General features: G+C 38.5%; 2 protein-coding genes across 2 annotated transcripts; one reads left to right on the top strand and one right to left on the bottom strand.

Moving 5' to 3' along the window:
• The first annotated feature begins 15,337 nt into the window (after positions 1-15,337).
• Positions 15,338-20,215, top strand: LOC125247989. The gene is made up of 5 exons (XM_048159544.1): positions 15,338-16,085; positions 16,220-17,699; positions 18,757-19,012; positions 19,210-19,908; positions 20,175-20,215. Exons 3-5 carry the CDS (start codon positions 18,940-18,942, stop codon positions 20,213-20,215), a joined length of 813 nt encoding a protein of 270 aa, XP_048015501.1. The 5' UTR covers positions 15,338-16,085; positions 16,220-17,699; positions 18,757-18,939.
• A 99-nt stretch (positions 20,216-20,314) lies between these two features.
• LOC125246576 (splicing factor 3A subunit 1-like) lies at positions 20,315-25,035 on the bottom strand. Its single transcript, XM_048157535.1, has 7 exons — positions 24,956-25,035; positions 24,745-24,834; positions 22,241-22,350; positions 21,965-22,163; positions 21,554-21,811; positions 21,380-21,454; positions 20,315-20,494 (listed from the first exon to the last, which is right to left on the bottom strand). The coding sequence occupies exons 2-7, from the start codon at positions 24,790-24,792 to the stop codon at positions 20,330-20,332; spliced, it is 855 nt and encodes a 284-aa protein (XP_048013492.1). The 5' UTR covers positions 24,793-24,834; positions 24,956-25,035; the 3' UTR covers positions 20,315-20,329.
• Between the last annotated feature and the right edge of the window lie 53 nt (positions 25,036-25,088).

Raw genomic sequence — 25,088 nt, 5'->3', positions numbered from 1 at the left:
ATCACATTTTTTCTTGCTGCACCCTATACCCTCATTCACTATTCCTTACATTAGTTCACTAATATAGTCAACTTGACAGAGTCAATTAAAAGAAGTGAATGAATTCAGACACTGATGAACACCTGATAGGCCAGGGGTCCTCAAATCCAGACCTCGAGATCCACATTTCTGCAGAGTTTAGCTCCAACCCTAACAGTTAAGGTGCAGTATGTAATAATTCTGTCCGATTGAGGTCGCTAGAAGCCTATTCAAAACAAAGGTGTAGCTTGATGACGCCAAATTTGAGCGCGGAATCTTGGGACATGGTCTCCACCTCAACGGACAGTGCAAAAGAATAGGGATTGGAGTAGGGAAGAAATCATGTTCATGGATGTGATTATTAACGTTACTGTAGTATGAAGCAGAGCAGGACCAAGTGTTGTGGGAGCTGAACGAGGAGCTGGAGCGATTGATCAACACACACCGGCGCCGCGCCGCTTCCGCTTTTCCTGTCATGAGTATGAGGTAACGCAGATCTGTTTATTATTAGATACATTTGAATGTGTTGAAAATTAAGTTATAACATCACTCTGTGTGTTCACTCTGCGGCTGCTGTGAGACACTTGTTTGATGACGACAACTGCGATTGTTTTGCCAAAGAAAATGAAGCAAAAGATCAAACGGTAAAAGTACATCAAAATAACATGAAAAAATCATAAAATAGTAGGAAGTACAAATCAAAATAATTAACAAGTAGTTTAATCTAACGATAAAGAATAGATGTTAAAATTGAGCATGAGTTTATTTTTATCTCTTTGTCACATGACACTATTTTAAAGGTCGTAGAAGATCTAACGTCTTCTTTTATCTTCAGTTCATCGAAGGCTGTGGCTGAAGTCAGTTGTAGTTCTTGTGTTTCTCTTTTCTTCACTGATTCTGCTTGTTAATAGCACATGTTCATCATTAAAGCGTAATCATGCCTTAATTAATCACTTAATTGTATCATTAACTGTTGGAGTTGGAACTAAACTCTGCAGGAATGTGGATCTCGAGGTCCGGATTTGAGGACCCCTGGCATAAATTTCACTCATTCATTCATTCACTCTCGCTGTACTTTGATGTCATATGCCAATTGTTCCGCACATCTCCAATACATCTCGAACAAGCCTCATGTCTACATGTCTAAATGCTTTGAGTTACTGCCATGCCACATAGCAACATTGTGTCGGCCCAGAACCGGCCCACATCTGGCACATGTGGCATGATGATCTGGCCCACATGCTGCAATGAATTACGGCCCTTGTGTGGGCCGTTTCTGTTTGCCAGATCTGAGCCACAAGCAGGCCACAGCAATGCCACATGTCAGCCAAGAGCAAAGAAATAAACCAGAACTGGACCTTATCTGAGCCACAAAATCTGTGTATATTAAGTATAGAGTGATCTCAGCCTTAATAAGCCTGTTAACAAGCAGAATTTACTGAAGGAAAGAAGAGAACAGAAAAAGAGACGAGCAGAAACACAAGAACTACAACTGACTTCAGCCGCAGCCTTAGATGAAATCAACTGAAGATGAAAGAAGACATTGAGTCTCTCAAGATCTCAACAGATGATGATTAAACAACTCTACAAACAGCATTAACAGATTCACTTATTACTAACCACATTGACTTTATGTTAGACATCAACAAAGGTTGTTATTGAGAATTAACAGAGGTTTAACTCTGTTTCATTTGAAGTCACCATAATGGTGAATAGTTGTTCCATTAGTTGGGCTCCTAACTCTTATTAAACGTTTGTCTTTTCTGATCGCTGTGACAGTGTGTTTGTTAAACACATTTGTAGTAGTAAAGACAGCCGAAGTAAAATGACATCATATGATGATCGTTATCTGTTGATTGTTTTGTGTCATCATGAAATGGCCTGATGTCAATTTAACCTAATAATTGTGTTGTGCTCTTAATATATTTACATTATAATCCTGTGTTACTACAGAATGAATTATTGCACCAATCAGAAGATTTTAACAGACATGAGCACTAAAAGTTAGTTCATGATGACACACACAGACATCAAGAATCAGCCTATGAATCTCAACTATGGTGACAATTAAAAGTGGGATGCATGCTGGGTACCAGCATACTACAAAACACCCAGCATGCATTGCAGCATGGCACTTTTGATTGTCACCATAGTTGAGATTCATATGCTGATTCTTGATGTCTGTGTCTTTCATCATAGACTATTTTTTAGTGCTCATGTCTGTTAAAATCTTCTGATTGGTGCAATAGTTCATTCTGTAGTAACACAGGGTTATAATGTAAATGTATTAACGGCAACACAATTGTTAGATTCAAAAGACATCAGGCCATTTCATGATGACTACAAAACAACCAACAGACAGCTATCATCACCTGATGACATTTTGCTTTACCTTCCTTTGCTACTGTAACAACAAACACACTGTCACAGCGATCAGAAAAGACAAATGTATTATATAAGAGTTAGGAGCCCAACTAATGGAACAACTATTCACCATTATGGTGACTTCAAATGAAACAGAGTTAAACCTCTGTTAATTCTCAATAACAACCTTTGTTGATGTCTAACATAAAGTCAATCTGGTTAGTAATAAGTGAATCTGTTAATGCTGTTTGTAGAGTTGTTTAATCATCATCTGTTGAGATCTTGAGAGACTCAATGTCTTCTTTCATCTTCAGTTGATTTCATCTAAGGCTGCGGCTGAAGTCAGTTGTAGTTCTTGTGTTTCTGCTCATTTCTTTTTCTGTTCTCTTCTTTCCTTCAGTAAATTCTGCTTGTTAACAGGCTTATTAAGGCTGAGATCACTCTATACTTAATATACACAGATTTTGTGGCTCAGAAAAGGTCCAGTTCTGGATTATTTCTTTGCTCTTGGCTGACATGTGGCATTGCTGTGGCCTGCTTGTGGCTCAGATCTGGCAAACAGAAACGGCCCACACAAGGGCCGTAATTCATTGCAGCATGTGGGCCAGATCATCATGCCACATGTGCCAGATGTGGGCCGGTTCTGGGCCGACACAATGTTGCTATGTGGGTGGGTGTACACACACTAACCGCTCTGAACCGTGCCCGAGCGCGTTTGACCCTCAAAGCCCGGTTTGTTTGACAAGTGTGAGTGCTCCATTCTGTACCCTGGTGCGGTTTGGTTAGCTGGCTCTGGCCCGATTGGAAGAGGTGGGCAAGAGCGCGGTTCGGTTGGGCTCGAGCACGGTTCGCATACAGTGTGAGCTCAAACCATGCCTGAGCACGGAACGGCTACTACTTTTGTGTGCGCAACTGTCAACATTATGACGGCAAACATCTTTATTACTACTCTGATAATACACTTATCAAACCAAACCTTGTCTTCTCTCTGAACACCCAACATGTAGTTGATCATCACATTGATCAGGGTTGTTTTTCCTGTTCCTGTTTCTAATAAATAAATTGCTAATAAAACAATCAAATGCACCTTTAACAAGTCAACAAGCTGTGTAAAATAAAAATGTTCTGTTTTTCTGACAGATCAAACATGACCAGTTTATGTCAAAAAGAGAATAAATTTGGTGAAGTCATCATGAAAAGCATCTTAACTGAAGATGGAAATTCTATTTCAAGATTATAAATTCTAATTCCAAATTACATAAGAAGGAGGAAACAATGGTGTGAGACTCACTGTATGTCATTTCCATGTACAGAACTCTAATTATTTAACTATATGCCAAGGTAAAATCAATTTTAAATTCTAGGGCACCTTTAAATTATTTGAAGATCATTTGATTTGCTACAAATTGATTTGCTACAAAGAAAGCTACAAATTATTTTATTTCCTTTTATTGAAGGGACAACACAAAAACACAAAAGGAGGTTCTAAAGTTTGCATGATACACATGCTGACACAGTGAACAGCCCACATGCAAGGTGAATAGTTTCAGGGGGTTTTTTTCTCCTTTTTTTCATTATTATACAGACACTATGTACCCACTGAGCAAATTACGTCCAGAAGACGTCTTTTTGAGGTCTTGTCTCAGGTTGAAAAGACGTCCACTGAGGGGCCAGAATGAAAGTTTTTATGACGTCTTTTTTTGACGTCTTCTGGACATCCGATATAGACGAACAAGCAGAATCACCAAAGGAGAAAAATCACAATTTTTAAGCCACCATCGTGGAGATGAGTGTTTGCTTTAGTTGGGCTCTTGACCATTGACTTATTATATTAAAATTTGTTTGTGCTGTTTTAACTAAGTCATAACAGCAAGATAAGCAAAGAGAAATGATCAGGTGTTGATTATGTTTTCATATAATCATTATTTGACCTGAATCACTGAGTTAGTTTTACATTATTGATTACAGCAGAACTGTGATTCTACAGCACAAGATCAGCTTTTACAATATGATTCAAATGATTTCAGAAAAGGTGTGCTTAACAAAAAATAAAAGATCTTTCTTTTAGGCACACACAGACATCAAGAATCAGCCTGTGAATCTCAACAGTGGTGACCATCAAAAAGCATGTTGCAGTGCATTCTGGGAGCCACCAATCAAAATTCACCCATGGCTCCCATCATGCATTGCTTCATGAATAAATTATGAGCTGAATTGTCTTAGTAATTTTCTTTATTCTCACTATTTAAATTTTGCTGTTTTTCTGTGACTTTTTAGTAGCTTGTTTTCTAATGTTCAGAGTTGATCTGTTGATCAGAATATGTTGCTTGTCACCGTCGTTGAGATTCACAGGTTGATTCTTGATGTCTGTGTGCACCTAAAAGAAAGATTTTTTTTTTTATCATGTAAAATCTTTCAGATTATATTGATAAAGCTGATCTTGTGCTGTAGAATCACAGTGCTGCTGTAATCAATAATGTAAATCTAACTCAGAGATTGGGCTCTAAATGAGTTCAGTGATTCAGATCAAATAATGATTAAGTGAAAACATAACTGACACCTGATCATTTCTCTTTGCTTGTCTGGCTGTTTTGACTCAGTTGAACCGATGTTAAAGGGACAGTCATCACATTATAAAATGCGGTTATATTTTTTCCGGCATCACCGGGGCCCTCCCTCAGCCCGGGGCCCTGGGCTTAAGCCCAGGTAAGCCCGTGCATTAATGCGGCCCAGGGTATATCACACTGAAGTTGGCTGCTTATAAATTATCATTTATTTAAAATAAAAGTCCTTATTTGGCTAAATTACACTTCCTTAATAGCATAAACACAGGCTTTGTAAAAAATAAATAAATAAATAAAAGATTTGCCTGGCAGCAGAGTTTCGAGTGAATGTCTGTTAAAAATCAGAAAAGTACTGTCAAATAATAAAAAAATGTTAAAAAAAGATTTAAATCCAGAAAATACAGTAATTTACTGTTAAACCTAACAGTCAAACTTAATAAAAGAAATCTGTCAATTTCACACAACTATTAGTGAAAGTTCATTGCATTTACTAGATAATTTTTTAACTCAATAGAGAATAAATGTTGAATTTTTTTCTAAGCATTTTGTAAGCATATTCGCGCATGACATGCAATAGTAACCCAGCCAACATAGCATGATGGGGTCCAGATGGGTGTCACCTGGGCAGCCTAACTGGGGCCCAGACATTTTTGTCCATGGTTTCCATGTAGGCTCCACATGGGTTTGCCCAGATGAAATGAACACTACTCAGTGTGAACACTTTAGGCTGTTAAATGCAACACAGAAACATGCTGGAGTTAATGAGATAATTAGGTGATAATGAGCAGAATCACTGAAGGACAGAGAAACAACAAGAACTACGACTTCAGCCACAGCCTTTGATGAAATCAACTGAAGATAACAGACATTAAATCTCTGAAGATCTGATCAAACATCTCCACAAACAGCATTACCAGCTTCACTTATCACTAACCAGACTGACTTTATCTCTGTCACACGCTCTTATTGTGAATTACCAGAGGTTTAGATGTTGATGATTTGCTGAAAATAATAGTTTTGTTTGATGTCACCGTGATCGAGGTCAGTCTTTGCTTTAGTTAGGCAGTTTTACTCTTAACTTTTTTAGTGTTAGTTTTATTGTGTCTGTTGTCGCTGTTTGTTATGGCAACAATGACAAGAGAAAATATGATCAGCTGCTTTATGATAAGAACATAACTGTTATGTAGTGGCTTATTTCACTGATCTAATGATTGAGCTTTATATGAATAAAATGTTACGTTTGTGTTGACTCTTCTAGAAATACAATGATAAAACTGTTTTAGTCAGAAAAGCTGAATGAGTTTTAAAACACATTGTACACTAAACACTTTAAAGCTCCAGCAAAACTTTCTCACACACAGACATCAAGAATCAGCGTATGAATCTCAACAATGGTGACATGCTTCATGCAAAAAAGAATACATTGCAGCATTAAGCATGTCATTAAGCGAGTGAATACAGGAGAATTATGCCAAAGTCATTTCAAAATGCCACACTTCCTGCTATCAACAGGTGGCGCTTTGACCGTAACTGAATATTGCTATGTTGATGTCTTCAGGCCAGGACTTTTATTGAACATGTGAAGTTTGGAGTAGATCAGACATCTTATGCCTGAGTTACAACAACTTCCTGTTTCTTTAGTGGCGTTAATTGCATAAATTAGCACTCAGCCAAGTGTTGCATGATTTAACGTGTCTCTAGCATGTTTGGTACTTCGTGGCATAATAAAATGTGAATCTGGTAGTGAATTACAGTGTAAAGCATGATGTTTCCTGTTGCCAGTAGGTGGCGCTATAGCTAACTGAATATTGTCATATAGATGTCTTTAGGCCAGGACTTTTATCACTCATGTGAAGTTTGGAGCAAATCAGACATAGTATACCTGAGTTACAGCAGCTTCCTCTTTCATGGCGAAACATCAGACTTTGTCAGGCCGCCACAGACACGCCCTTCAGTGAAAACTCTAGATCTTTGATATTTATCATTGCTAAGGTCTTAAGATTAGACTGATAACATTTGATGTGTATCTGGTTAAATCTCTATGAGGAGTTAATCACAGTGTAAAACATGTAATTTCCTGTTGCCTGCAGGTGGCGATATGGCTATAACTGAATATTGTTATGAAGATGTCCTCAGGCCAGGACTCTAATAAAACATGTGAAGTTTAGGGCAGATCAGACATTGTATGCCCGAGCAGTGTTGGGCACGTTACTTTAAAAAAGTAATTAGTTATAGTTACTAGTTACTTCTCACAAATAGTAACGGAGTTAGTAACTGAGTTACAGCATTATAAAAGTAACTAATTACCAGGGAAAGTAACTATTGCGTTACTTTAATTTTTTTTTTTAAATATGTCAAATAACTTGAATGCCCCCAATATTAAATATAAGTCTAAGAATAAATTATTCTTGATCTGACTCGTGACTCATGATCCGCTCTTCCTCACGACATGGAATTTCTCTGTACTGTACTATACGTGTTGGTAGCCATTAAAGAAAATGTAGTTTCATATTTATGTTTAAATAGTCCTATGTTATGTTTTAAATTCATTTACTTGATTATGAAAACTGAACAGCATGAGTAAGATGCATCATAAGATGCGCAATATATCGGGAGACATGGAGTGGGTCAGACACGATTTTGACCACTTCATTAAGTTTTGTTTTATAGAAAGCCTCTCTTTAAAGTGAATTTCATTTTGTAAAAATTGTATCTTAATTTTAATCAATGTTTGATCAATCAATTGCCTGGATTTAATAAATAAGAAGCAAAAATAGCAGACTCATGGCAGGCGCAGGCGCGATCACTGGCGCGTGAACTGGAGCGCGTCTTACAGGCTACAGAACCGAAACTCAGAGGCTGCTTGCCTCACAGACATGAGAAATATATCTATAGAAAGCTTGAAATATCTAAAAACGAAAAGAAATAGGCTAGGCCTACTCTGATTATGCAGCCTAATCCGAATGAAATGTGCACTCTCTTTCTACGCGTGTCCAGTATATGCGGAGATGATGAGAGTCTGCAATGTCAACTTCATCTTTGCAGCCGACACTGATTCAGAAAACATTATTTTATTAATAAACAATTAAAATGTCTCCTTGCTGTTTTGGTCACATTCATAATTATTACTTTTGCCGGTTCTTTATGGCAAGCTTTATGCATGCGCTTGAGTGTCTATTACATAAACGCTCATATTATGGTTTATTCTCTCCAGTATTTAAGAAATTAAATTAATATAAATGTGATTAGTCAACTAATGGTTTAAATGAATAGCTACTATTCGACTAAACAACTTATTTCCCATTTTTTCGATCCAGCATGTCACAAAGGGTATTCTGGTTTGAGCTCGCACTCAGCTCGCATGCTCATAGACACACAGACAAAGCATCGAACATTATCAGTTTAAAATTATATTTGAGTATGACTAACCCCAACACACACCAGAGAAAAAAAACTTTGCAGGTCCTATGGCTAAGAGAGAGCCTACTCAGATGAAAACCGCTTCAGTGAGCTCAATTATAGTAACGCAGCATTTTTTTTGCCAGCAACGGTAACGGTGTTGTAATGGGAGAAAAAGTAATTCATTTGATTACTTGTTACTGAAAAAAGTAACGGCGTTAGTAACGCCGTTTATTTATAACGCCGTTATTCCCATCACTGTGCCTGAGTTACAACAACTTCCTGTTTCATGGCGAAACATCAGACTTTGCCAGGCCACCACGGACACGCCTTTCAGTGAAAACTCTAGATCTTCGCAATTTAACATCGCAAAGGCCTTTAGATTAGACTGACCAAATATGATGTTGATCTGATTAAAGCTCTAGGAGGAGTTCATTAAAGTACAACGTCTGGAAATGGCAAAAACTGCCCAAATTTTGCAAAGAAAGTTCAAAATATCTGACTTCCTGTTGGTTTTCAGATTTCACTCCAAGAGACTTTTTTGTAGGTATTGGGCTGTTAGATGTGTGTACCAAATTTCATACCTGTACATGAAATGTAGTGTCAGGGGCACTTCGTTGAAATTTTTTAGGTGGCGCTATCGAGCCATTTTGCCACACTTAATTCTGAAACCCATATCAGACGTAAATTTTCACCACTTCTGATGCATCTGCAAAGTTTCATGAGTTTTCGAGTATGTTTCGGCACCTCAAAAAAGTGATTCACCTTACATGGCGAAACATCAGACTTTGTCGGTCACCACGGACACGCCCTTCAACGAAAACTCAAGATCTTTGCAATTTAACATCTCAAAGGCCTTTAGATTAGACTGGCCATATATGATGTTGATCTGGTTTAATCTCTATGAGGAGTTAATCACAGTGTAAAACATGTCATTTCCTGTTGCCCCCAGGTGGCGCTATGACTGTAACTGAATATTGTCATGAAGATGTCTTCAGATCAGGACTCTAATAAAACATGTGAAGTTTGGGGCAGATCAGACATTATATACCCGAGTTACAACAACTTCCTGTTTCATGGCGAAACATCGAACTTTGCCAGGCCACCACGGACACGCCCTTCAGCGAAAACTCTAGATCTTTGCAATTTAATATCTCAAAGGCCTTTAGATTATACTGAACAAATATGATCTTGATCTGATTAAAGCTCTAGGAGGAGTTCGTTAAAGTACAACATGTGGAAATGGCAAAAACTGCCAAAATTTTGTAGAGAAAATTCAAAATATCTCACTTCCTGTTGGGTTTACAAACTTTGCACCCATGGGCTTTTTTGTAGGTATTGGGCTGTTACATCTGCCTACCGAATTTCATAACTGTACGTGAAACGTAGCACGAAGGGCACTTAATTGAAATTTTGTAGGTGGCGCTATCGAGCCATTTTGCCACACTTAATTCTGAAACCCATATCAGACGTAAATTTTCACCACTTCTGATGCGTGTGCAAAGTTTCATGAGTTTTTGAGAACGTTTAGGCCAGTGGTCTCAAACTGCCGGCCCGCGGGCCATTTACGGCCTGCCCTCCCCCTCTACCCGGCCCGCAACTGATCTCAAAAATAAAACATAATCCGGCCCGCTAAATTATTATTATTATTATTCTCCTCTAGTTGCTACCTGTCTGATATGCAAAGAAAAAGTCGCCGTTCTATGGGGGCATATTCACATATCGCGTCACATAAGCGGTCGAGCCGCATTCTCCTTCTTTCCAATGCGCTTCTGTCGTTGCTATGCAACCATGAGCCGCACTCTCAACCGCGTCGCTTCTATTATGAGCGCTCTTGCCCAAATTACAGTAAAAGCACTCGACTTTGAGTCACGAGCGTCGATTTAAACCACCGAAACGCGTCCGATGCAGCCATTAAACGTTACCGATGCTCAAACGGCATCTTGGACAAATGTGTCTCAGCTGTGTGAGCACAAGCGCTGCCAGGTGTCTGTCAAGAAACAGAAGAGTGTACAAATGTATTCAGGGATTGTATTTGTTCAGTACAGTGTTGGTCAGTGCAAGATTTTAATGTTATTTAAGCTAACATAAAGTAAGGGAAAATACTTCCACTAAATATTAAAAACTAATAATGTATGTAACAATGAGAGATTTTTATTTTTTGGCAAAATAAAGTTGATATATATATAGTTCCAGTTTTTTTTTGTTTATTTCTGACCCCTCCACGCCACAAGTGTTGATGGTTTTGTTCCTAAATTACTATATTTTTTTTATTGCATGCACATTGTTGGATGTGAGAAGTTGCAATTAATAGTATATTAGGCCTAGTAGTATTATATTAGTAACAGTATTATATAATTATATTACACTCTGTAACAATGAGAGAGACACTGCTGTTTACATTTAGTATGGTAAATAAGATATTTATAGTATAGGTATAAAGATATTTTAGTAGGCAAATTTGATGTAAATGAGAAATAATGCAAAGGAAAGTAAATTTTCTGAAATGTTGCGCTTTCTTGCGGTTGAATGTTAATATGGCCCTCCTATGAGGTGTCAATTACAGAAACGGCCCCCCGCCAATTTGAGTTTGAGACCCCTGGTTTAGGCCCTCAAAAATGCGATTCATTTTGGAGAAGAAGAATAATTGAAAAATAAAAGAGCCCAACTAAAGCAAACACTGATCTCCATGATGATGCCTTAAAATTGTGATTTTTCTCCTTCACTGAATTATTCACTTAATTATCTCATTAACTTTAACACTGCTTCAGTGGGTGGAATAAAAATATGACAGGACTTCTACTTTCTGACCCCTGGACTATACACCTCTGTGTCTGACAGAAATAAAATCAATCTGGGGAGTAATATAGGAAGATATAATGCTGTTTGTGGAGTTCTTTAATCCTCCTCTGCTGAAATCTTCAGAGATTTAATGTGTTTTATCTGAAGTTGATTTAATCTAAGGCTGTGGCTGAAGTCAGTTGTAGATCTTGTGTTTCTCTTTCCTTGTTCATTACTACTGCTCAATCATCACTTAATTATACAATTATTATCTAATTATCATGCTGTGAACTAGAAATGTTCTACAACTCATTCAGTTTGAGTTCTGTTTCAGCCATTGTGTCCACATAACTTTCCTTAACATTGAGTGCAATGAACTCAAATTTATTTAGTACATATCACTGTTAGGTTTTACAGTGTAGTGCATAAGTACATAAAGCATAAGTGCACAGTGTGTAATTTGGGACACAACTGTGTAACTGTGTAATTGTTGTTAATGGTATGTGTGTTGACCTGCTCTCTCAATTGTCCAAGACAGCTTTCTCCAAAGGGAGACAATAAATGATAAACTAAATAACGTCATAGATGTCATTGAACTCTATTCTCTATTCTTAGAAATATTAAAATCTGAGTGAATTATTATTCAAAAATAAAGAACAAAATTAAAATAGTTTTAAAGTAGTTTTAGATAAAGTAATCACAGGACTTGTCCCTATAATTTACTAAAAGTATTTCATGTAACTATCCAACTTTTTTCTCTGTGGCATGTTTGCATTGTTAGGTTTGCAGGTTTCATTGTAAATAAAAGCAAAAACAACATTCCACTTGTGCGTGACTGGTATAACAATGAACAGAACTGACTATTGACTGACTATTGACATTGCATGTGGGCTTTATCAGCAAGTGTGCATCACACAAACTGTAGTGGTTGGTGGTTTTGTGTGGTATCGCAATCACAATAGTATGCCATACTTCCTTTTGGTAAAGAGAAGTTTCTTGTTGAAACATCTTTTGTCTTTGCTCGTCTGGCTGTTATAACTTAATTAAAGCAGGCAAACAAAATCTACATTTAAAAAGTCAATGGTCAGGAGCCCAACCCCAGCCAGCACAGCATGATAGAGCCCAGATGGGTGTCACCTGGGCTGTCTAACTGGGGCTTAGACTTTTTTTTTTCTTGCCTTCCTTGCCATAACAATCAGCAAGAGCAGCCAAAGAAACACTAAAACAGTCAAGAGTCAAACTGCCTAACTGAAGTAAGCGCTGACCTCGATCACAGTGACATCAAACCAAACTTATTCTCAACAAATCATCAACATCTAAACCTCTGGTAATTCTCAATAAGAGCGTGTGACAGAGATAAAGTCAGTCTGGTTAGTAATAAGTGAAGGTGGTAATGCTGTTTGTGGAGATGTTTAATCAGATCTTCAGTGATTTAATGTCTTTTATCTTCAGTTGATTTCATCGAAGGCTGTGGCTGAAGTCGTAGTTCTTGTTGTTCCTCTGTCCTTCAGTGATTCTGCTTGTTATCACCTAATTATCTCATTAACTCCAGCATGTTTCTGTGTTGCATTTAACAGCCTGTAGTGTGCACACTGAGCAGTGTTCAGTTCATCTGGGCTAAACCATGTGGGGCCTCCATGGAAACCATAGACAAAAATGTCTGGGCCCCAGTTAGATAGCCCAGGTGACACCCATCTGGACCCCATCATGCTATGTTGACTGGGACTAAAGCAAACCCTGATTTCCATGATGGCGACATACAAATTGTGATTTTCTCCTTATTAGCAAATCCGAGTGACTGGAACAAAATACTGAAGAGGACTTTTACTTTCTGAACCTGGACTCTACACCTCTGATATTAGTACCTTTTGGAGTAAAAAGGTACAAAAATGTCCCTTTAAAGGTACTCAAGGTAGGGGGGCAAGATTTCTTTTTATATTTCCATTTTAAATGATGAAGGCGAGCTAGTGGATATCACACAAACAATGTCTCAAGTCTCAAGCTCCAGTCAATTAGGCCTATTCACTACAGAAACTGAAAGTAAAAACTGACTGAGCTTTTGCCATCCGACGCTGCAATAATGGCACATATTCTTTTGGAGACAATGAGAGATGAATCTAATTTATTTTCGTAATATTTCCTCTTGTGGCCCATAGTGAGAAAAATAGTATTTTTGTGAATTGAGAAGTATTTTGTGTTAAATAAGTTGTTCTTTAAATTAGGAGTAAGCTATCTAACTAATATTTTATTGTCCTCGCAGCACGTCGGTTATGAGTTTCAGGAGTATCTTTGAATGGCTCGTGCGCTCATGGGAAAAAGAGTATCTTTGAAAGGCTCGCACGCTCATGGGCAAAGGAGTATCTTTGAATGGCTTGCATGCTCAGCAGGCAAAGTAGTATTTTTGAAAGGATCACGCGCTCAGGGGGCAAAGGAGTATCTTAGAAAGACTTGCGCACTTAACTGTGCACGAGACAGAGGGGAATGTGGGAAATGAAGTATACCGGGGCCTTAACCGCTCCAAATTAGTGAACTGGAGCTGACGGATCACTTCTGGAAAAATATGGGGGGGCAATGACGTACATCCAAGTCATGAGAATTATGACATTGAGTTTTCCTTGAGCTTTTAAAATATATGATATCTTTATACCATTGAAACATCCTACAAGTTTCATAGCTTAAATTGTCTTCCTTGCATTTATTTAAAGGGGTCAAGGCATAGATTTTGTATTATTTTATTATCACTCATAATGTTAACATTTGATTATTTTCTACCCTCATTCTGACCCACACAAAGGGGGTATTAATATTAAATATTAATACATGTTAAAAGGCTGCATGAATAACAATTAAAAAGGATTATTTTAATTAGTAAAATTAGCTTTAAAGCTGCAGTAGGGAGTTTTTAGAAAACGTTGACTTTGTATTTTGCAATACATGTAATGTAACTATATGACGTTGCACTATTTCTATAAGCAGAGGTGGAGATTCCAGGGGTCAGAAAGTAAAAGTCCTGCCATATTTTTATCTCATCCACTGAAGCATTAATGAGATAATTAAGTGATAAATTGAGTGATGATTGAGCATTATTGAAGACACCTGATGACACAATTTTTAAGTTACCATCATCGAGGTCAGGGTTTGTTTTAGTTGAGCTCTTGATCCTTGACTGTTTAATATTAGATTTTGTTTGGGCAGTTTTAACTGCATTAAAACCAACCAGACAAGCAAAATTAAAAGATGATCAGGTGTTGTTGGTTATGTTTTCACTTAATCATTATTTGATCTGAATCACTGAACTCATTTAGAGCCCAATCTCTGAGTTAGATTGACATTATTGATTACAGCAGCACTGTGATTCTGCAGAAGATCAGCTTATACAATACAGAATTTTTTTTTTTTTTTTTAAAAAGTTGTCCTTATCACAAAAAAAAAAATTCTTTTAGGCACACACAGACATCAAGAATCAGCCTGTGAATCTCAACAACGGTGACAAGCAACATATTCTGATCAACAGATCAACTCTGAACATTAGAAAACAAGCTACTAAAAGTCACAGAAAAACAGCAAAATTTTAATAGTGAGAATAAATGAAATTACTAAAACAATTCAGCTCATAATTTATTCATGCAGCAATGCATGATGGGAGCCATGGATGAATTTTGATTGGTGGCTCCCAGAATGCACTGCAACATGCTTTATGATGGTCACCACTGTTGAGATTCACAGGATGATTCTTGATGTCTGTGTGTTTAACTGAGCGCTTTTTATTTAAATCAGAACTCTAAAAAACAAAAACAAAAAATTGTATTGATAAAGCTGATCTTGTGCTGTAGAATCACAGTTCTGCTGTAATCAATAATGTAAATCTAACTCAGAGATTGGGCTCTAAATGAGTTCAGTGATTCAGATCAAATAATGATTAAGTGAAAACATAACCAACACCACCTGATCATCTTTTAACTTTGCTTGTCTGTTTGGTTTTAATGCAGTTAAAACTGCCCAAACAAAATCTAATACTAAAAAGGCAAGGGTCAAGAGCTCAACTAAAACAAACCCTGACCTCGATGATGGTAACTTAAAAATTGTGATTTTCTCCTTTGGTGATTCTGCTTGTTATCATCAGGTGTCTTCAATAATGCTCAATCATCACTCAATTAATCACTTATTTATCTCATTAATGCTTCAGTGGGTGGAATAAAAATATGGCAGGACTTTTACTTTCTGACCCCTGGAATGTCCACCTCTGTCTATAAGTAATAAATAGCTAGTAAGATAATATAACGGTAACTAACGTTACAGTATGTAAGTAATATTCTATCGATATGTAATGATAAATAACGTTTGCTAGTACATTATTTCAGCAACATGACAAGCCAGTGAATTAGCAGGTTTCAATAGTTGCTTTGCACAGTGCGTGACATTTTATCTGTATGTTATGCAGCTAGAGTTTTGACACTGAGTCAATGGGCTCCGACGAGGATATGGCAGGACTTTTACTTTCTGACCCCTGGACTATACACCTCTGCTGAACAAATACACAGGTTGAGTTCATTTTAAATCTACACACAATATGTGTAAAACAATTGAATTCTTCCAACACATTTTTATGCAAAATTGACACAAAATGTGTAAACTAGAGTGTTACACATAATGTCATTTTTCTACACACTTCTTCTTAGAGTGTCTGTTGTCTCATTCCCTAACCTATAAAACATATAAAATACATAAAATACTCTATAGCTAACTCTGTTGATGGTCATATTTTGTATTACCAGAGCTATTTATCTTTTCTGTGCACAGCATGTTTGAAACCTGTTGACACGGTTTGAGGTTTTCTTACAAATCACATGATATTCAAAAATAGGTGTTGACTCAGTATAAATACAACTGTGGATCTTCCTGTTTCCAAGTTCCTGAACTGAGTTGCTGAAGGAATCACTGTTACAAACCAGGAATTTCGTAAGTTAACTTTGGTCTTTGATAGGCCTTATAATGCATACAGAATACTATTTGCTAATACTCAGTACTTAAAAATACAGATGTAAGGAGAAAGAAAGGGATATCTTTATTAACAATATAAATTCTGTTTACAGAACTGTTTCTGTCTTTCAGAACTGACGTCTGCCTCCACTGATTAAAGTGTAAGACTACTGCTTGTTCAATCACTGATAATCATTAGAGCATGATTTACCAATTAACTGATTTATTTTTTTAAAGAATTTACTAAAATTATCATACAGTACAAATGTTTCATCTAACATTCTTGAATGTTTACCACATAATATTGAATTGAATATAGCTGCAGCATTTTGCCAATACTTAAGTTAATAAAATAAGTATGTCTATACACTATTACATTCCTAAATGTCTTTGTGAATGAGAAATTATCGACGCTACAAGAGGATCTGCATACTGTAAGTGTTTTGCTGTCGTTTCTAGTTGATTTTAGTGCTGTATAGTTGCTTTACTGCTTGTTTACTGAGGTCACGTGGCAAATCGCGTTTGTTCTCGTTCGCTCTGAGTCAGTAAGGCGTGGCCAAAGCCAGCTTAGTATATAAACAGTTGTTATTTAGCATTCATTAGAGAGAATCATCGACGCTACAAGAGGATCTGCATACTGTAAGTGTTTTGCTGTCGTTTCTAGTTGATTTTAGTGCTGTATAGTTGCTTTACTGCTTGTTTACTGAGGTCACGTGGCAAATCGCGTTTGTTCTCGTTCGCTCTGAGTCAGTAAGGCGTGGCCTGCTGAACTAACTAACGTTGTAATAAGCTGGTATAAGTGCATAGTGTACCACGGCAGCGGACGCGGCAGCCCTCATGTGAAGCCCTCCTCGTGTGAAGACCGAAGAGTGTAAAGACCAGCGACTCCACCGAGCAACGACACGACACTTGAGTATTGCTCTTTTCTTTTTTTTATTCTTTCTTTCCTCTTTATACAGTGTGTTCTTGTCTGTCTTTTGACTTGTTTTAGATATGTGCTTCCAAATTCCCTCTATTACTAACACTCGTAAATCGCGTGCTACACGCTGTAGGCAGCGCAACCATAACAACCTGCGTTCTTTACCCATGTCACCTAGTACATTGTTTTCTATTTCGATTGGGCTCTGGAATTGTCAGTCTGCTGTCAACAAAGCAGACTTCATCACAGCTATTGCTACTTATTCAGATCTCCATCTCATGGCTCTGACTGAGACATGGATCAAACCAGAGGACACTGCCACACCAGCAGCCCTCTCCTCTAATTTCACTTTCTCACCCACGCCAGACTGGGAGGGGTGGTGGTACTGGTTTGCTTATGTCCAATGAATGGAAGTTCAATCCTTTGCCATCTCTCTCTAAAAATGGCTCATTTGAATCACATGCAATTACCATCACCTACCCTACTAAAATTCATGTTGTAGTTGTTTATCGTCCCCCAGGTCAGCTAGGTAACTTCTTGGAGGAGTTGGATGTGTTACTCTCATCCTTCCCTGAGGATGGCACTCCTCTGCTAGTACTTGGTGACTTAAACATCCATCTAGACAAACCTCAGGCTGCTGACTTCCACACGCTGCTTGCCTCATTTGATCTCAAGTGAGTGGCTACCTCAGCTACCCACAAATCAGGTAACCAATTGGACCTCATCTACACACGCTGTGGCTCCACCGACAATACACTGGTTACTCCACTACACACCTCGGACCACTTTCTCATTACTTTCACACTCAACCTGACCCCCAACTCATCACACACTCCACCACATGTCACTTTTCGGCGAAACCTACGCTCCCTCTCACCATCTCATCTATCCTCTTCGGTCTCATCCACACTTCCTCCCGCTAACCAATTCTCATCAATGGACACTAACACTGCTACTGACACTCTCTGCACCACTCTATCATCTTGCTTAGATGATTTCTGCCCCCTTTTAACCAGACCAGCCCGCGCCACCCCTCTGCCCCCTGGCTCTCTGATGTTCTCCGTGAGCATCGGTCTAGACTCAGGGCTGCAGAGAGGAAGTGGCGCAAATCTAAAAATCCTACTGACCTTAGCTTATATCAGTCACTCCTTTCTTCTTTCTCTACTAATGTCTCCAATGCTAAAACCTCCTACTATCACACTAAAATTAACAACTCAAATGACTCCCGGACACTTTTCAAAACCTTCTCTTCTCTTCTTTGCCCTCCTCCCCTCCCTCCCACATCAGTTTCTTACAGCTGATGACTTTGCCACTTTCTTCACACATAAAATAACAACCATCAGCAGCCAATTCTCCACACCACACACTGACAAGAACATCTTAATGAAAACACACAAATTCTCCCTCCTTCTCCATGCTATCTGAGGCAGATGTTTCCAAACTCATTCTTTCCAATCACCCCACTACCTGTCCGCTAGACCCTATCCCCACTCATCTTCTTCAGGCCATCTCCTCCTCAATTCTATCTGCACTCACTCACATTATCAATTCCTCCCTTCACACTGGAACATTTCCCACAGCTTTTAAGCAGGCTAGGATTACCCCACTGCTTAAGAACCCACTCTGAATCCAGCACTTTTAGAAAACTACAGACCAGTATCCCTTCTTCCTTTCATTGCCAAGACATTTGAGAGAGTTCTATTCAACCAACTGTCTACTTATCTCACACAGAACAACCTTCTTGACAACCACCAGTCTGGTTTCAAGAGTGGCCACTCAACTGAGACTGCCCTGCTCTCGGTCACTGTAGCCCTGAGACTGGCACAAGCATCTTCAAAATCATCAGTACTCATCTTGCTGGATCTGTCTGCTGCCTTTGACACAGTGAACCACCAGATCCTCCTGTCTACACTCATGTCGAAGGGTGGAAGGCACTCATGTCACTCATGTGGAACTGCGCTCCAGTGGTTCGAGTCTTACCTCTCAGGTAGGTCCTTCAGGGTATCTTGGAGAGGTGAGGTGTCCAAGTCACATCATCTTGCTACTGGGTACCTCAGGGCTCTGTGATTGGACAACTTCTCTTCTCCATCTACACGTCATCACTAGGATCGGTCATTCAGGATCATGGTTTCTCCTATCACTGTTATGCTGATGACACACAACTCTACCTCTCATTCCAACCAGATGATCCGACGGTTGCTGGTCGCATCACAGCCTGCCTGACAGCCATTTCTGCCTGGATGAAGGACCACCACCTCCAACTCAACCTTGCAAAAACGGAACTGCTTGTGATCGGTGCAAACCCAACACTTCATCACAACCTCTCAGTTCAACTTGGGTCTTCAACCATCACTCCTTCCAGGACAGCCAGAAACCTTGGAGTGGTGATGGATGATTGTCTAACCTTCACAGATCATGTTGCAGCAACGACCCGGTCCTGCAGATTTGCCTTGTACAACATCAGGAAGATTAGACCCTTCCTATCGGAACATTCCACACAAATTCTTGTCCAAGCTCTTGTTCTATCCAGACTGGACTACTGTAATGCTCTCTTGGCTGGCCTTCCAGCATGCACTATCAAGCCTCTGCAACTGATCCAGAATGCTGCAGCAAGACTGGTCTTCAACGAACCGAAGAGAGCGCACGTCACTCCTCTCTTCGTCAGTCTGCACTGGCTGCCAGTAGCTGCTCGCATCCAATTCAAGGCTCTGATGTTTGCCTACAGAACGACCGCTGGCTCTGCACCGCTATACCTTAACTCACTACTTCAGACTTACGCGCCCTCCAGAAACTTGCGTTCTGCAAGTGAACGGCGCCTTGTGGTGCCATCACATAGGGGCACAAAATCACTCTCACGGACCTTCTCCGGGNTACCTGCAATATGTATCATTTTAAAAAGTATTAATGATGATGAATATAATAATAAAAAAACATAAATATTTAATATCAATCATTAATAAATATTATGAACAATCATTTAATATGAATCAATATTTTATTAAAAATGGTATAGTATAGTATATTTAAATAATATAATAGCTGTATGCATTTTGCAAATAAATATAAATTTAAAGTTAACAACAATGATATAGTATTCATTATAATACAATTATTAATTATAGTAATTTCTCCATTATCTTACAATAAAGGTTATTGTGTATGTAATTGGCTAATTGAACCACAGCTCTGAGACTGAAGAAATTTCTTGCTCTTACCAAAATAAAGAGCATTTTTCTGATGCTACAGTATGTTTGCATAAATAAAAACCCTCAAATATCTAAAATCATGTCAATTGTTGTGTGAACTAAACATGCTCACCCTGCTCATTTGGTTGGAAGTCCACCGTCTCCACGACCACAAAGTCATGCCAATCAATCTGAGCATAGGCCACCCTCTCCTTCTCTCGCTCCTCCTCTTCCTTTTTCCTCTCTCGCTCCTGGAATTTGGCCCACTCCACACGATATCTGACCTAAAATATTGGGGAAAGATGTGATATTACAGGTCAATCTGATCTGTCCTTCCCTTTTTTGATCATATGAGTTTCAAAGCTCAGATTGATCAATTCTACAGCCTGAGAGAACATTTTGGGACTAACTGAATTTAATAATACTACTAATAATACATGACATGTTATATATTTAGCAATTTCAGTTCTAATGTGGTTTTAAAACTCCAACATAAACAATACGCCCTCCTCATACTAGGCTTATGTTATGTAGATGTCTTAACATCCACTCAGTTATTCCTTTTCAACCAGAATGGTTCCCGTTCTGGAGGCAGAGCCTGTTCTCGGCCAGGCGAGCAAGAGCCTGATGCGAATCAGAGCGTGTTTCCACGAACTTGAGGAACGAACAGTGACGTAACACTGCCATGTGTTGTATACCTGATTATAACCACGCTAAAAATCAAACGGTGTGCATCCCATTGTTTGAGCAGACAGTGCAGCACTTCTGTTTTTCTGTTCACAGTACCAGGAGTGATTCTAGTGTACCAAGCTACAGACAGCTCACAAAAACTCCTGATTTTCTCATCTGTCCATTTTTTGAGATATATTGAAACTGAAACCATTGATTTACTCTCTTGCGCACACAGTTTTATATATTTAAATATGAAGAGCAATGCTGTGCAACGTTATTACACTGCTCAATGAGAATGCCATAGACAGTGGCAGCATTTCTCCACCCCCGCTCCCCCAGCTCCGTTTGAGACCAGCAAGTTTTTAGGGCCAGAGCTGAACCGATCTTTCTGGCCCAGAACCACATTCAGGAATGGACACAGGCCAGGAACCCGCACCGGAACCGTGATGGTGGAAAAGGGGAGTGTGTGATCTGGAGTGGCTGTCATAATTAATTACCTGGTCCAAGACCTCACGAGAATTCTCTGCTTCCTTCTTTAGTTTCAGCAAAAGACCTTTCGGAGGGATTAAAACCTGCAAGAAACCAATCAATTAAGTGAATTAAATGTCACACAAAAGCTCTACTTTTATTAGCAACCTCAATCTGATTCATCCTGAGTATTGCTGCCGTACCTTTGTGTATTGTTCCACCAGTTTTGTAAAGTAGTTGAACAAGCTGTGCTGTGGTCGCAGGAAGTCAAACTGGTAGTTCCTCTGCTCCTTCTGCATCAGCTGTGTGAGAAACTGACGACCATTTCGGGCGACGAACTGTGCGGTCAGCTTCACCACATCCAGGTCAAAGGCTGCGATGGAGGGAGGGTCTGCAATGAACTCAAACTCAGGTGGAGGCTCCTTGGGCACCACTGTCTCATGGATCACCTGTGCCTGAACCTAAATGACCACAAACACATAAGTTCTTCATAAGATATCCATATATGAAAGGCTTTCAAATCAGACTGCTTTGATTATGACGACTGGTTTTATTTCAATAAATGGAATTAATAACTAATAGGTGATGTATGAAGTCAATGACAGGATCCTGACCTTCTGAGGAAGCTGCTGTGATGCCTGCTGCTGCATGACTTTAGGCACAGCTGCAGACGGTTCCTGAGCTTTGCCCTCCTTGAACTCATTGACCTTGTGGCGGTAGTAAGCATGGTAAGGGTCATTGGGGTTGAGGAAGTTGAATTTTGGGTTGTTGATCTCATTCTGTCGAATCCTGGCCTCGAACTCAGGTCCATTCCTTTGGAAAATAAAAAAAATGGTTAATTATTGATTTAACAAATGTACAATAATGAAACTTGTGATATGATGTCAAACCTGGCCACGAAGCTGGCAGTCTTGTCAACAATGTTCCGGACTTCAGGAGGCGGATAGATGATTCCCACAATGGGCTTTGTGGCTGGAGTCTCTTCTTTCTGGTCCTCGGGCTGTTATTAAAACATTACACAACTTAACTTATCTGGTACTCCATAACACTTTGGTTGCAAAGATTGCCTCACAAGCCAAATTTTGTTGTATTCTGTATCTTAATCTGGCCAAAAAGAGTACTTTTAGTACAGTATTATATGTAAAACAGTAAAAGCAAGGTTTGAGAAAAACAGTATGTGACAAAATTCACAGTGCTCAAAAAGATTAGGCAAAAAGTACCCAGATAACCTACTACTTCAAGCAAGATTCTTAAGTGTGCATATGATCAGGGCCGGTTCTAGACATTTGGAGGCCCTAGGCATAATTTATGTTGGAGGCCCCTGACTCTTCTCCCCTCTTTAATATTGTAATAATTTTACCGTTACTCTCCAAATTAATGTAGAAACAACTTAAAGCAACAGCTTAAAAAAAAAATGTATCTGTGGCCTGGCCCAAATAAATGTATCCATATATTTCCTACCTTTTAGACAGGTAGGAAATAGTAATTGAATAAATTTATCAAACACTTTATGCAGTCTTCACTGCATAAATTATAAATTAAACATAAGCCTTATTAAAGCAATTGTCTCTGTTGGCTTTGTTCTTTGATGAACATTAATGACAGACATCACTGGTTTATTAGGCTGCTGTCACTTTAAGAGCTCCCGCTGATGTGACGCGCATCTCATTTTCTCACAACTCTTTAAGTTCATTTAAGACGTTATTTAACTCTTTTAAGACTACTCTAATGAGGATACTTGACAAAACAGGCATAATTCTGTGTGTTATTGTTTGTTCAAGAGTGAAAGGGAACTTGATATTGCTGCGCATTTCTGTCTTTTCTTTTCTGTGAGTCTTGTGTGTCAAATGCAGTGCACGTTATTAAAAAAGTAATTAGTTATAGTTATTAGTTACTTCTCACAAATAGTAAATGAGTTAATAACCGAGTTACATTATTATAAAAGGAACTAATTACCAGGGAAAGTAACTATTGTTTTTTACTTTTAAAAAAATGCCCCCAATATTGAATATGTTAAATTAAATGGACATGCAATTTCTGTGTACTGTATACGTGTTGGTAGCCATTAAATACGTATTTAGTTTAATATTTATGTTTAAATAGGCCTATTATAATGTTATTTTTAAATTTAATCTATTTGATTATGAAAAGTGAACAGCATGAGTAAGATGCATCATGCGCAATATATCGGGACACATGGAATGGGTCAGACATGATTTTAAACACTTCATTAAGTTTTGTTTTGTAGAAAGCCTTTCTTTAAAGTGAATTTCGTTTTGTAAAAATTGTATCTTAATTTTAATCAATGTTTCATCAACCAATTGCCTGGATTTAATAAATAAGAAGCAAATATAGCAGGCAATATAATAATGACATGGAGGTGCCGGCGCGATCACTGGCGCGTGAACTGGCGCGTCTTATAAATTAACCGAAACTCAGCGGCTGCTTGCCTCACAGACATGAGAAATATATAGAAAGCTTGAAATGTCTACTTTTAAACGAAATAATTCAAAACGAAAAGAAATAGGCTCTCTGATGATCATCCGAATGAAATGTGCATTCTCTAAGCGCGTCCACGGAGATGATGAGAGTCAGTAATGTCAACTTCATCTTCGCAGCCGACACGGATTCAGAAAACATTAGTTTATTAATAAACAATTAAAATGTCTCCTTGCTGTTTTTGTCACTTTCATAATCATTACTTTTGCAGGCTTTTTATGGCAAGCTTTATTTAGCATTTTGCTTCGCAACACCCACAGGATGTGTTCGTTTTGGCGAGTCCATCGGACCCACTCTGACTATGGTTAAGATAAACATCGTCACTATTTTTAGTTAATTAATAAATATTGAAATAAATTGTAGATAGGACATTTGTACATTTTTTTTATTTTTTTATTTTTTTTATTATTATTATTATTTTTTTATTATTTTTTTGTCCCTCTGTCTGGGCCCCATCCCGCCAATCGGGCCCTAGGCACGTGCCTAGTTTGCCTTTGCGTTAATCCGGCTCTGCATATGATGGACACTTTAAATTATGAAGCCACGGGAGAGGATTTATGAATGGCAATGAAGCAACATAACTGAAGCTAGTAGGTCACATAATAATGACAACATGGCGAAAGTAGTTCGTCGGAATTACGTTCATACTAGCACACACATTCCTACTATATAGAAAGTACTTTTTAGCGGTCGTAAAATAATTACTTATTCAAAATAAATACCTTCTCAAGAGAGTAGGCGGTTTCGGACGCAGCCATAATCTATAAACATGCAATACTATGGGTCTATTAACGTGTTTGTAAGTTAATGGAGACAAATATTTTAGTAAGTGAATATAAATCAGATGAATCTACCCTCTACTGACTCTAAAATAAATACATTTCAAGTTTCATACCTTGTTGTTTAGCTCCGGCTGCATGATCTGCACAGGCCCAGGCGGCATGACTGCGACACTACAGGCTCTTCTCTGGCCGAATCAAGTACGCTGAGAAAAATAAACAGTTATTGTCAGTCTACGGGTCATTTGTTTGAAAAAGTCAACGTACAGCCCTTAAATTTACTAAAGTACTATAATTCTATGTACACTTTCATACAACTTCACTAACCTCTCGTTTCGACAAACGCCACAAAACAGAAGACGACAAATGAACGACGACTTCCGGTAGGAGGCCAAGGGGGGTTGTGGGAAATGTGGTTCAAGTGGAATGATTCTGCCTACACGCGTCCATGGAAACCTGG

Source organism: Megalobrama amblycephala, linkage group LG15 (genome assembly GCF_018812025.1).
Source record: "Megalobrama amblycephala isolate DHTTF-2021 linkage group LG15, ASM1881202v1, whole genome shotgun sequence".
Classification (NCBI taxonomy): domain Eukaryota; kingdom Metazoa; phylum Chordata; class Actinopteri; order Cypriniformes; family Xenocyprididae; genus Megalobrama; species Megalobrama amblycephala.
Note: the sequence above shows the minus strand (reverse complement) of the source record. Positions and strands in the feature narration are given on the sequence as shown.